The following is a 13,348-nucleotide window of genomic DNA, read 5'->3' on the forward strand; positions in this document are numbered from 1 at the left end:
TTGAAGCCAGATCTGCAACCAGTTATACCTGGTCCTGCAGGGGCAGCTCTGGGTGTAGAAAGACCCCTTCTGGGTCAAACTGGATGCCAGGAGAAGGGTCCTGGCAGGAGACAAGCTCTGAGCTGAAGCCAAGAAGAAGAGACAGACAGGGCAGAGGCTGGGGAAGGACAGGGCTGGGGACTCATGGGCTTTGGGGGAAGGGGTCCAGAGCTGAGGGGTCTGGTCTAGTGACTGGAATATACCAGGCGGCTGTCCCCAAGATGCGGCAGTGGGGGAGGCACAGCTTAGTGGGGGAAGATGCTAAGCTCAATTTGTGAGGAAGTGGAAAAATCTCTCCCGTCAGAGAAACCACCAGGACACTGGGGGCTTGGATTTCTGGGCCCTTGAAAATGAAATGGGCTGAACGCGGGGATTCCTGGTTAAGACCCTAGAGTCCCTGAGTTGCATCATTGGAGATGACACCTAATGGCTTGTTCTTTGGCATTTTATTTCAAAATTGCAGCTAGGAAAAAAAATCAACAGCAGCACCGGTTGATCCGGCCTGAAAATGGAGATGCAGAGTCTGAGTCAAGGTGTATCCTTGACCCCACAACACGGAGCAGCGGGGAGTCCAGGTCCCCAAGGCCTGAGTGGCGGGGCTAGGGGCCAAGACGCCTGGGTCGGGCCCTTATGGCTTTGGGAGTGTAACGTGGGGGCACCGGAAACCCAGGCGTCCCGGCCCGCCGCCTTTTATTTCATATTGCACTTCAGGTGAATCACTGGTATGGAGGCGAAGGTCCAACAGGGACTGGATGCTACAGGTCGGTGGATCCGTGGAGTGGTCCGGCACAGCCCGCAGCATCACACAGGTAGCATCCACTCGTGGGCTTTTGTTCCATACTGCGGGATAACACAGGCGGAGGTGAGGGGAAGCGACACTACAACTCCCAACAGGCCCTGCGGCGTCCCAGGCTGAGTGCTGGCGAAGTTCAGCCCCAGGACCTCATGGGAAGTATATTCCACTTCCCAGAAGCCCACCAACAATCACGGGGAGGGGGAGTCGTGGCAAGGATGGCGCAGAGGCTCACGGGAGATGTAGTTCTGCAAAGAGGAGTTCCTGTAAGACCCTGAAGGCTCTGGGAAAAAGTCGTTTTCAGTTGAGTCATGAGGTGTAGTTCTAGGTCCAGATGCACAGGAGTTTACAGACGCTCACACGAGTGCCAGGAAAGGCAAGATACCTCGGTCCAGACGAATGAAGATACCTCCAGAGGCTTATGAGAGGAAACATTCCTAGGCCACAGAGGGGGCCACGGTCCAGAGGCTTGTAGGAGCGAGATTTCTCAGGCCAGAGGAATAGCCCAGGGCTCCTGGGGATCCTTGGGGATCGGACCTCAGTGGCCAGAAGTCTGGCTTAAGGTCCCAGAAGCTCACGGGATGGGGATTTCTCAAGCCAGGGCTCCAGAGGCACACAGAAAAGGATCATTTAGCCCCAAGAAGTGTGCTAGGGCCACAGAGGCTCAAGGAAAGGAAACTCAATCCCCGGCCCAGAGGCTGATGGGAGGAGCCATTATCAGCCTGTGGGACTATGGGGGAGGGGAGCCTCAGTCCAGAGGTTCACGGGATGTGACTTTCTCTGCGGAACAGAACAAGCATCCAGACCATTTCCCAGCAAGTGCACCTCACCTGGATCGCCTTCAGCTCCTTGTGGAAGCGGAGGATAAGCTCAGGCCCGTTTTCCATGGTGGGAATGTGGAGGTGCTGGGAAAGAAAGGGCCGTGAGGAGGCGCCCCTCCCCCTTCTTCTCTCTCATGGCCAAGGGCAGCCCTTCCTCACCTTGCCTTGGTACAGGATTCGGTGCACAGGGCAGACCTGGCAAGCGGTGCCTGAACCGAAGACTTCTCGAACCCGGCCGTCCTCCAGCGCCTGCAGGAACTCCTTCATGGTGACCTTACGCTCTGCCACCCGGAACTCACCCTGCGAGGCAAGACACAGATACGTCGGAGCCCGGTGGGCTGCCCTGCTGCAGAGCCCTGTCGCTCCCTCTGTAAGGACACCGCCTGGGGGGCGGGGGAGGGAAGACGTGCCATTGTGCCCCAGCCCCCCCTGACCGCCCCTCCCATACTCTGGCCCCACAACCTAGCAGTACCCCAGCACTCCGGCCACCCAAAGACACCGTGCCCTCACCCAGGTCCGAGCCAGGTCCAGCAGACTCTGTCGAACTACTCCAGGCAGGATGACACCGTCCAGTGGGGGGGTCACCAGTTCCAGTGCTGGGTCAGGTGTACAAGATGGGAGCGTTACCTGACACTCTCGGGCACACCCTCCCATCCTCTTAGGGGCCACCCTACGTGCCCCTAACCCCTGAGACCTGCAATCCACTAAGCATTCTGCTCCCACCCACTTCTGCCAGGGCTTGGCTTGGGTCATGGGTGGGCTCACCCCCATCCTCGTGGGTCCAGAAGATGAAGATGTTCATGGTGCCCACCTCAGTGAGCTGGTGGTCAGGCCCGTACAGCCACAGGACCTGTTCACACCCCTTCTTTAGGGCCTCCTGCTGCACAAGCACGGTGGGCCCGTAATTCCTGGTGGACAGCAACACCGTGGACCAGGGTAAGGCACTCCCATCCTCCCCCAGCGTGGCCCGACATGGGTCTTTCCCGACCAGGGCTGACCCTGCTCCTCCCCCACTCACAGCCCTTCCATGGCTCCCTAGTGGCCCCAGGACAGAATCCCTGGCCAGTAGCCTGGGGTCAAGGCTCTCAATCACCCCCACTCCATCTCTCCCCTCTCCAGATCACAAATGCACCACTGTTTCCTCTGCAGATCACCCTCCTCACCCAGTTCCTCAACTGACCAAATCCTCCAATGTCCCTCAAAACCACCTGTGATATCACCTCCTCTGAGAGGCATTACTGAACCTCCAGGATGGGTTTCAGGCCTTCTCTGGGCTCTCCCAGTAAACTGGGCCACCTCTGTTTTCCCAGATCGCCCTGTTTTAACACTCACTGTCTCTTACCCAGAGCGGACCTCACCCCTTCCCTGCTCACAAGCCTCCCATGGCTCCCCACTGCCTCTGGGACAAGATCCCAGCCCTTCAGTCCAGTGTTCAGGGCTGGGCCTGGTCCGGGACTACCTGTTAAGCCTTTTTCAAAAACCAGACTCATTTTTCCTTCCCTGACTCTGCCCTTCGTCCCTGCCCCTACACATGTGTTCCGAGGATTAGAAATTGTTTACCATTTTTGTATCCAGGAAACCATCTCCTCTCTACCCATCAGACCTCCTCTGTGAAGACTTTCACAATGTCCCGGTCACCTCCATCAGGGCACATGCTGCCCCAGATACTGGGGCTCCCACCAGCCTGGGAGCCCCTGGAGGGCAGGGCCCGGATCTGATTCATCTGTGTTCCCCAGCTTCACCCAGTATAGGGCCTGGCCCTCAGGAGACCTCACAAGATGTATTTTGAAAGGACCCAAATGAACTCCCAGCTGGGGCCACACTTGCTGTCCCAACACACCCTTACTCCGCCCTCTGCCTTATCCCCATCCTAACCCTCCTTCCCCTGCTGAGCCAAGGACCCTGGAAAGACAGATGTACACAGAAAGTCCACACACAGGGTGATGGGTGCTGGAGCCCCAGGGAACTATGGGAGCTGGCGGAGCCTGGGTTTTCAGGGGAGGCTACCTGGAGGAGAGACCAGTGAGCTAAGTGTAAACTTCATTTCTGGAGGCTTCCCTGAGGGCCAGTCCGAGTTTCTCCACTTACCTCCACCCAACCCCTTCCAGTCTCTGGGCCGATTTGTCCGCAGCATTTAGCACACACCCTGGTACCCGCCCCTCCATCCCCGTACCACGGTGCCAATGACAGTACATCCCAACATGCAAGCACAGCTGTCCCCAACCACGTGAAACAGGAGGAAAAGGCCAGTGGACATCCAAAGACACACCTTGTGTCTCTGACACCCAGTGCACCAGACCCGCGGGCGGGGGGCGAGGGACTACTTACCCCCCCAGCTTGTAGTCACCGACCCCACCCACCCAGGCCCGGATGAATGATGGGTCGGCCAGGAGAGAGACAGGGCTCAAGGCATCTCCAGGGAAGTACGCGCCCACCGGGCAGAGAATGACGAACAGGAGGGCTCGCGTGGGTCTGCCGACACCTAGCGAGGGCTGAGATGGGCAGAAGCGGGCATCAGGGATCCGGGAGTCCAGGCCCCCGGCCACTCCCCTGACCCATGTCTGGGTCCCCACCCCTCCCGTTCAGGAATGCACCCCTCCCCGAAGCGTGGCTCCCCACCCCACCCCCAGCCCTGGGAGCCAGCCCACCTCATTCCCAATTAACACAGGCCGCACATAGAGGCTGGTGCCGGAGCTGTCAGGAACCCAGTCCTTGTCCACTTCCACCAGCCGGCGGATGCACTGGAGCAACTCGACCTTGTCAAAACTCTGGGTGGGATGAAGATGAGTCAGGGGGCTCTCGCGACCCTGGACCCAGCCCACCGCTCTCCCTCCCACCCGCTCACCGGCAGGCAGAGGCGCAGGGCCGAGCGCAGCATCCGGTCCATGTTGAGCCAAGGTCGGAAGAGGCGCACGCACTGGTCCCTGCCTTTGAACGCCTTCATGCCTTCAAAGAGCTGCAGGACAGGCAGGCGGGCGATCAGGGCTCGGGGACCAGCTCAGTCAGCCAGGGACAGAGGCCGATACACAGGGATACAGACACAGAAAAAGGCAGAGAGCAGCGGAAGAGACTAACGAGAGGGAGAGAAAACGAGAGAGAAAAGAACCAGAAAGACCAAGAGAGGAGAGAGCAAAGGGCAGAGGCCAGAGAAAGCAGAACAGAGAGACCCAGAGCAGGGAGAATGCTTTGCTTAAGCCCTTCCCATGTTATTAGGACTATTTCTCAGGAATGAGGATGATGTGGAAGTTACTTTCTTTTTTTTTTTTTTTTTGCGGTACACGGGCCTCTCACTGTTGTGGCCTCTCCAGCAGCGGAGCACAGGCTCCGGACGCGCAGGCTCAGCGGCCATGGCTCACGGGTCCAGCTGCTCCGCGGCATGTGGGATCTTCCCGGACCGGGGCACGAACCCGTGTCCCCTGCATTGGCAGGCGGACTCTCAACCACTGCGCCACCAGGGAAGCCCTCTTTTTAAAATTAATTAATTATTATTACTATTATTATTTTGGCCGCACCACAGGGCTTGTGGGAATCTTAGTTCCCCCACCAGGGATTGAACCCGGGCCTTCAACAGTGATACCACGGAGTCTTTTTTTTTTTTTTTTTTTTTAATATTTATTTATTTGGCTGCAGAGGGTCTTAGTTGTGGCACACAGGATATTTGTTGCAGCGTGCGGGATCTTTAGTTGCGGCATGCGGGATCTAGTTTGCTGACCAGGGATCGAACCCGTGCCCCCTGCATTGGGAGCGGGGAGTCTTAACCACTGGACCACCAGGGAAATCCCAGAAGTTACATTTTTAAAGAGACTTTGTGGGGATTCAACATCACAAGTGACGCTCAACATCACTAATTATTAGAGAAATGCAAATCAAAACTACAATGAGGTACCACCTCGCACGGGTCAGAATGGCCATCATTAAAAAGTCTACAAATAACCAGTGCCAGAGAGGGCGTGGAGAAAAGGGAACCCTCCTACACTGTTGGTGGGAATGTAAATTGGTGCAGCCACTATGGAGAACAGTATGGTAGTTCCTCAAAAAACTAAAAATAGAGTTACCATATCATCCAGCTATCCAGACAAAACTCTAATTCGAAAAGATACATGCACCCCTATGTCCATAGCAGCACTGTTTACAATAGCCAAGACATGGAAGCAACCTAAATGTCTATCAACAAATGAATGGATAAAGAAGATGTGGTATATATATATATATATATATATATATATAAAATGGAATATTACTCAGCAATAAAAAAGAAAGAAATAATGCCATTTGCAGCAACGTGGGTAGACCTAGATATTATCATACTAAGTTAAGTAAGCCAGAAAGAGAAAGACAAATACGGTATCATTTACATGTGGAATCTGAAATACGACACAAATGAACTTATCTACAAAACAGAAACAGACTCACAGACATAGAGAACAGACTTGTGATTGCTAGGGGGAGGGGGAGGGGGAGGGGGGAGGGATGGATTGGGAGTTTGGGATTAGCAGATGCAAATATTATGTATAAGAATGGATAAACAACAAGGTCCTACTGTATAGCACAGGGAACCATTTTCAATATCCTGTAATAAACCATAATGGAAAAGAATATGGAAAAAAATATATATATATACATTAATATATAACCGAATCACTTTGCTGTACACAAGAAACTAACACAGCATTGTAAATCAGCTAGACTTCAATAAAATTTAAAAAAATACCATGTCCAGGAATTCCCTGGTGGTCCAGTGGTTAGGACTCGGCACCTTCATTGCTGGGGCCCCGGGTTCGATCCCTGGTCGGGGAACTAAGATCCTGCAAGCCGCACGGCCAAATAAATAAATAAATAGATAAATAAATAGATAAATAAATAAAAATACGGGGAGATAAGGACAGAAAGCAGATTTATTGTTGGCAGATGCTGGGGTCAGGGGCTTGGGGAGTGACTCCTTAATGGGTGTGGGGTTTCTGTTTTGGATGATGAAAAAGTTCTAGAATTAGAGAGTGGAAATGCTCTCTGCCCAACATGGGGAATGTACTCAGTGCCACTGAACTGTAGACTTTAAAATGGTTAACGTGGTACATTTTCTGTTATCTGTATTATTATGTATGTGCATTATTACCAGGATAATAAAAAATAACAACACAAGTGGTTGGGTGTTAGTCCACGCTGCCCCCAGAGTCAGGATGACCCGAGGATGTAATTCCCGTGGCCTCAGCTGGCCTCAGGCCCCCAGGCATCCTGCGGGAGAGGCATCACAAAGAACCTTATGTTTTGGATGCCAGGGCCTTAGTCCACCCCTTCATCTGCACTCACTCAACTGAAGTAAAAGTACTGGGTCCCCAGCCGGAGAACATCCTGGCGTGTTGGGCTGCAAAGGGAGGTAAACAGATGGTGGTCTCCAAAAGCCACCTTCCTGGGGGGATCTGTGGACGCGTCCTGACTGTCTGTCCTTCGCACCTAACTGCTCCCCAAGCTGGGTCTCCTCTGCACAGAACTGATCGGTTCTAGTCAAATGGCCCGAGTAGGTGGGAAGAACACTGTCAAAATTATGAAAAGAAAAGAAAAAAAAGGAAAACATCCCTAATGTCACAGAACCAAACGCCCTAAGGGACAAAGACTGCAAACCAGCTACGAGAACTGCAATGTGTTCATTCAAATTTTGTCACAATTAAAGCTTCCACAGAAAGACTTTGCTTTCAGCCATAGCATGAAGTCTGAAACCAAACGCCTCTGGGTCTCTTCTCACGGGTCCCTCACCAAGTCCTGCAAAGTCATCCTCCTCCTGTGTCCCCGTATGGGGACAGTCTCGTGGTCTACATGGTCACCTGACTAAACCTCAGGGCACTGTCCTCGGCCCTCCCTGCTCTTCTCTCGCCCAACCGGCCAAATCCCTCGTGTCCCTGAATCTCTCCACCCCTGAATCTCTTTGCCTCCTGGCCATCCCCCCAGCTCTGGACCGAGTGCATCCTCCACATGGCCTAAGAGGGGTCTTTCTCTACCTGCTCTATGCCTGTTCGGAGCCCTCCAGGGCTTCCAATACCCTTGACAAGATCCCATCTCCTCTGTGGTCCTGATGACAGCTTCAGCCACCCCTACCAGGCTCCAACTCCCCCCAAACATGCTGGGCTCTTCTTTGTACTATGTCTGTACTGATGTCTCTTCTCCCTCTAAGAGCCTAAGCTCCCCTCTTGGCAGGAAAGACCCCACTTCCTGTCAAATTAGAGGTAGGGTGGGCATTCCTCCTCTGGTCTCTCACAATGCCTCAGCTGCCTCCATCTGAGCACAGATCCCACTGGGTGGGGTTTTCAAGTGAAGAAGCTGGGTCTGCTTATCTCAGGGAACCCTGCATCACCCAACACGGGGCCTGGAACGTGACAAGCCTCGGAAAACGGATGAGGAGTGCACGGAAATGAGAAACACACAAAAAGCAAACCCAGGGAGGTAAACCCAGCAAGACACACTGCAAGAGGGCAGAGATGCAGAGAGAGATGGGGATGGAGGGCAGCCGCCCTGCCACCTGCAGGGAATAGTGGAGAGCGGAGCAGGCCGGGTGCACTGTGAGGTTCTGGAAGGGCTGGATGCGGGGCTGGCCCCAGCCCTTCTCCCTGTTCCATTCCACCATCAGCATGTGGTCGGTGAATGTCTTCCCAAACAGCAGGGGCTTGCTGGGGTCAGGCTTCTTATGAGGCTCCTGGGTCATCTCCAGCTGCAGGTCTGCAGCCTGAGAAAAACAGGTGTCCTGGAATCTAACCACAGCCTCCAATCTAAAAAATTAAAAACTTAGCCCCACAAATCCCTGGGGCTAAGACCCAGTGAGAAGAGGGAACTGTAGCCCCAGAGGCTTCTGGGACATGTGGTTTCTTCTCTTTCCCATGGCCTGATGGCGGGCAATTAGGCTACCCCATTGCCACCCACCTTCACCTTTGGACCTTTTGGAGATGCCCAAATCCAGCCCCCAGCCCTTGCCTCCCTCAGACCCAGTGGTCCAGGCTCCCAGCCCCTCTTCCTTGAGATACAAAAGTATAGTCCCCTCCTGTCACCTTGAAGCTGGATGAGTCATATCTTCTGGGACCACACAGAAGCCAAGAGACAGGGAGAAATTTTCGGGTCCAAATCTGGGGGTGGGGACAGAAGTAAGAAAGGTGGTGAGGCCAGAAGACAGAGCGAGCGGGGCCCCCGGCACCATCTCTGCCACCTCCTGCACTTGGCAGGTCTCCCCGGCTGGCTCTGTCCCAGGCCCAGTACATTCTAGAAAGGGCACGTGGCCCTGGCCAAGTCCCTTCCCCTATCCTGATCAGCATGTAGCAAGAGGAAATCCCAAAGGAGGCCAAGTCCTCTCCCTGCCCTCACGAGGGCCATCCAATAAAGAGCTGAATCAGCTCCCATCCCTTCCTCCATGACGGGGCAAAGTCAAACACAGGCGCCTCCTACCCCGGGGAACTTTGGCCCAGCCCTGAGACCAGATCAGACACAGGACGACACAGGAAGGTGTGCAGGTAAGTGAAGGCCTCCCGGAGGGGACCCAAATCCTGAGAAGAGTTAGAAAAGTGATGGGCCTATAGGTCATGCTTCCCCAGGACCCAGGAGCAGGGCCCACAGGCCCCTCCCCCTTCAGACCCAGGATTCCAGGCCCCCAACCTGATCCTCCCTTAGATCCAGGATTCCAGAACCCCAGTCTCTCCTCCCTCAGACCCAGGATCCAGACCCCCGGCCCCTCCTCCCTCAGACCCAGGATCCAGACCCCCGGCCCCTCCCCCCTCAGACCCAGGATCCAGGCCTCCGGCCTTTCCTCCCTCAGACCCAGGATCCAGGATCCAGGCTCCCGGCCCCTCCCGCCTCAGACCCAGGATCCAGGCTCCCGGCCCCTCCCCCCTCAGACTCAGGATCCAGGCTCCCGGCCCCTCCCCCCTCAGACCCAGGATCCAGGCCCCAGTCCCTCCTCCCTCAGACCTAGGATCCAGACCCACGGCCCCTCCCCCCTCAGACCCAGGAGTCCAAGTCCTTCTCTTTCAGGGTATTAGATCAACTGGGCTCAGCTTACCTGAAGTCCCAGTCCCACCCCTTGGACACCAGCAGTTCCAATTCCCTTCAGTTCCCAGGGCTGAGGGCCAGCCACATGGACCTGAGGACCACCCCGGTCATCAAGAGACACTGCTCAGATGAACACTTCCCTTGTGGTCCTGCCCGAGGCCAGCATGGGACAGCAGGTCTGGCTGTGTCCAGCAGGATGGCTTCTCCCCAGTGGTCTCTGACTTCACAATACCCCTTTCCCCAGCCTGGTGGGAAGGCAGCTGTGTCATGAGGTTTGGGAGAGACAGAACAGCCTAGCCTGCTCCTGCCCTGTGAGCTGGGGGAACTGAGAACGGATGTGAATGGCAGAAGTCACTGGTCAGTAGGTGAGTCATGAGGAGAGGGGGGCTGCGGAGTTGTAATGTCTTAAAGTCTAGGCCATGAAGTCTGAGGAGTGGTCCTGAATGGTATGGGGCCCAAGAGCTTCCGGGATGATCCGAGTGTGGGTGTGGGTCCTAGGCATGGCCTCTAGGTGGCGCTGTGTAGCCTGCCCAAGCCACTGGCCGGCTTCTGTCCAAAAGGGGACAGGACACCCAAGGAATGGAGAAAATTGGGATACGCAGGGCGGAGGCAGCCAGCATGTGGGTAGGAAAGCAGCTCTCAGACTCAGAGGGAGGCCGAATGGGTAAAAGTAGGGAAGCGTAAGAATGAGAAAGAGAGACATGGAAAGAGAAAACTTTAAAGAACAGAAATCAAGGCCAAGAGATGCCAAAATAGATATGATCATAAAGAGAGATCACAACGGAGACAAGAGACAAGAGGGAGAGAAGTTCAGACAAGGTAAAGCCCGGAGAAATCAAGAAAAAATAATGAAGGCAGGATAAACAGAAACCATGAGAGAGGGACCAGGAAAAAGGAGAGAAACAGACCAAGACCCAACTTCAGGTGACAGCACTAAGTGAAAGGGAGACCTAGGGAAATGAGGAAGCACTGGGAGGGACAGAGCAATGCCAACAGCTGGAGAGAAACTGTCTCAGGGATACTTGGAGACAGAGATATCCAGGAGAGACAGAGAGGAGAGGCAGAAAAACACACCCACAAGGCAGAGAGAAGGTGCCAGGCACTGTTTCCAGATTATACATCTGTACTGGCCATAGAGACCCTGTCACACTGGGAGAATGCCTTCATCCTCCCAGGACATTCTTCTTGGGGCAGGGGTCTCACTTCAGCTCGGGGAAGGTGCTCCACCGTCTGATACCCCAAACCATGGGGGTGGGGGGGGGAATTGGGCCCAAAGGAGATCTCAGATAATAGATGAGCCTTTGGGACAAAGAGTGTAAAAGGATTGGGGCTGAATCAGGAAATGAGAAATGGTTTGGAGTGTGGTGGGGTATGCACAGGGCAGGGCTCTGTAATATGATGGAACCTCCATTGACCCAGTCACAGCCCAGGGCTGACCTACCAACGCAGCCCAGGAGTGTCATCATCAAAGCCTAGATTGTCCCAATCACAGCCCAGGCCTGTCTCAGTCATTGAGACTCAGAGAGTAAACATCTGTCCTGCTATCCATCAGGCTGGGAGAAAAGTCCCAGATAAAGTCAGGTGCAAAGTTAACAGGAACCACTTCTCCCAACGTTATGCTACAGCTGTCAAGGGTTGTAAAGATCCCCTTCTTTGGGTTGTTATTGTTTCCTTCCTCACTGAGAAGCCCTGTTCTCTAGAATCACAGACTCTCGGAAGCTCTGCCTGTTGACATCCTATCAGGAAGACTGGAGGGGTCCCACTCCGGCCCGGAGGATCTCTGTCACTGACAATGAGATGCTGCCTCGATTTCCAACCCAGGTGCAGTTTCAGATAAGGGGTTTCGGGGACACAACATTCTACTTCTATCTTTAGTTCCAAGAAAATAGGGCCCTGGGTCCAATTCCCAGTCCAGACCTGAGACTGAACTCTGTGCCTTCATCCTACTCCCACTCCAGAAGTCCTGGGCGTCTTATCCCGGCGCTCCCAAAGGCTGACTATTCCCTCCTAATCCATCCCGCCACCCCAGCCCCGTGCTTCTCCCATTACCGTCTCCTCCTCCATGTATCCTTACTTATATGTCCCATCTGGGTCCCCTTCCCACCGATTACCTCTCTCCCTTCACCCCCCTTAAAGCCTAGTGCTCCTTCCAAGGGGCCCCCTCCTCCTCGGCCCAGCAGCGGAACCCGAGTGCGGGAGGAGCGGCGCCGCGCCGGACTGGCCACCGGAGAGGGGTCCGCCCGGAAGTGCGCCGCACCGCAGGGTTCCCTAGCCCCCGGCACTGGGCCGCGAACCCACCTGCCTCAACGCCGCTGCAGCCATGGTCTGTGAGGCAGGTATCTGTGCCCGCCCAGGGCGCGTCCAGGGAGAAAGACGTTCCTGCCCCGCCCCGCTCACGCCTCCTCCCGTGGGATGGCTGCCAGCCTACCACCCAAGGCCGGCCTGGCCTTCCCAGTTACAGGGCGCCCGCGGGGAGCTGGGCCCTGCTGCAGAGCGCATGCGCTGGAACCCGCGAGGCGAAGGGAGTACGTGGAAATACACCCTCCTCCCAGCCCCCACGCTAGAGCGTGCATTCAGAGGTTTTCAGAAATGCATTTCAGTAGGTACAGTACTGTTGTGGAGCGCTGAAGAGGATAAGCAACCCGAGGGGGAAAGGCGGGAGCAGAAACCTTCACATACCACGATTCTTGGTGAAAAGAAAAAGCACACTATAAATGTCGGTGGGCGCAGACATTATGTAAAAATGCACCGTTAAACGGAAAGGACTCTGAAGAGGGTGGCAGGTAGGGATGAAGGGGGAGTTTCACTCTGTCCAGATACTTCCCTGTTTGAATATAGGTTTTCTTTCCAACGAGAAGATATACGTGTATTCTTTGTAACTTCTTAAGGTATAAACATACACTCGGTTCCCCATGCCTCCTTCCAGCTCCCTTCATCAGTGACACCCGAAAATTTTCAATCCCCCAGTTCATCAATGAGCTTCAATGAGCAGCCCGTAGAGCAAGATTTCCTGGTTACTCCCCTTCAAGAATGTCTCCCCAACTTCATGACCCCCAGAGGCAGAGTTAGACGATTACAGCCCCTCAGGATCCCTCTAATCGCTAGCAATTCAAACCTGCACCAGTGTCCCCTACATCGTGCTCCGTGGTCACTGTGCCCCCCCAAACCTTCCGTGGTCAGAGTTGCCCCAACTCCTGCATCCAGGTTACTGTGACACCAAAATATTGTTCCTCCTCTATCCTCAAACTCCGTTCCCTAGGTCACTGAGTCTGCGTAATTCTACCCTGGGACATTTTGCTCCCAAATTCTGTTCCCCAGTCCTAAAAGCCACAGGCCCAGCCAGTCAAATTCTGACCCCTCCCCCGCAGGGTGTCTCCCTGTTTTCCTTCCCTCCTCCCCAGTCCTCCCCCACCTCCTCGGCTGGAAGCAGTCAGGGCGCGGCGCCGAGACAGCGCCCGCCTCCGCCGCGGCCAATCAGCGATTGCCTCACACGCCCCGCCCCCCCACCGCCGCGGCCAATCCGCAGCAGCGATGCAGCTCCACCTCCACACCTGGGCAACTTACCCCCAACTGGGCCCCTCTCCCCACCTCGGGGAACCGAATCCGCTTCCTCCCAGCCCGGGAGTCCACGCCCCTTAGTTTCCTCCTCCCTCCTCCTCCCCAAACCCAG

At 55.0% G+C, this 13,348-nt stretch overlaps 1 protein-coding gene across 4 annotated transcripts; it reads right to left on the reverse strand.

The window, feature by feature from the left end:
* Window positions 1–468: 468 nt before the first annotated feature.
* Window positions 469–12,495, reverse strand: BCAT2 (branched chain amino acid transaminase 2). 4 transcript variants are annotated; one of them, XM_082605956.1, is made up of 11 exons: window positions 11,977–12,495; window positions 8,688–8,762; window positions 8,165–8,368; window positions 4,499–4,609; window positions 4,329–4,421; window positions 3,982–4,145; window positions 2,419–2,561; window positions 2,164–2,249; window positions 1,813–1,953; window positions 1,663–1,737; window positions 469–879 (listed from the first exon to the last, which is right to left on the reverse strand). In XM_082605956.1, the coding sequence occupies exons 1-11, from the start codon at window positions 11,998–12,000 to the stop codon at window positions 841–843; spliced, it is 1,155 nt and encodes a 384-aa protein (XP_082462082.1). In that variant the 5' UTR covers window positions 12,001–12,495; the 3' UTR covers window positions 469–840. The 4 variants fall into 4 exon arrangements, with proteins under 4 accessions (XP_082462082.1, XP_082462081.1, XP_082462083.1 ...); XM_082605955.1 differs by having other exon boundaries at window positions 4,302–4,421; window positions 11,977–12,246; XM_082605957.1 differs by lacking the exon at window positions 8,165–8,368 and having other exon boundaries at window positions 4,302–4,421; window positions 11,977–12,256.
* Between the last annotated feature and the right edge of the window lie 853 nt (window positions 12,496–13,348).

The sequence above is a fragment of the Mesoplodon mirus genome (assembly GCF_964341445.2).
Source record: "Mesoplodon mirus genome assembly, chromosome: 19".
NCBI classification, from domain to species: Eukaryota; Metazoa; Chordata; class Mammalia; order Artiodactyla; family Ziphiidae; genus Mesoplodon; species Mesoplodon mirus.

What these genes read in the sequence shown, in the direction of transcription:
- BCAT2 (XM_082605955.1), bottom strand. Translation starts at nt 12,000, where the DNA reads ATGGCTGCAGCGGCGTTGAGGCAG. An exon ending in CTCTCCACTATTCCCTGCAG is followed by an intron (nt 4,610 to 8,164) that starts GTGGCAGGGCGG and finishes CCTGTCCTGCAG; the next exon opens with CTCTTTGAAGGCATGAAGGC. An exon ending in TGGACCTGGCTCGGACCTGG is followed by an intron (nt 1,954 to 2,163) that starts GTGAGGGCACGG and finishes CTTGCCTCGCAG; the next exon opens with GGTGAGTTCCGGGTGGCAGA.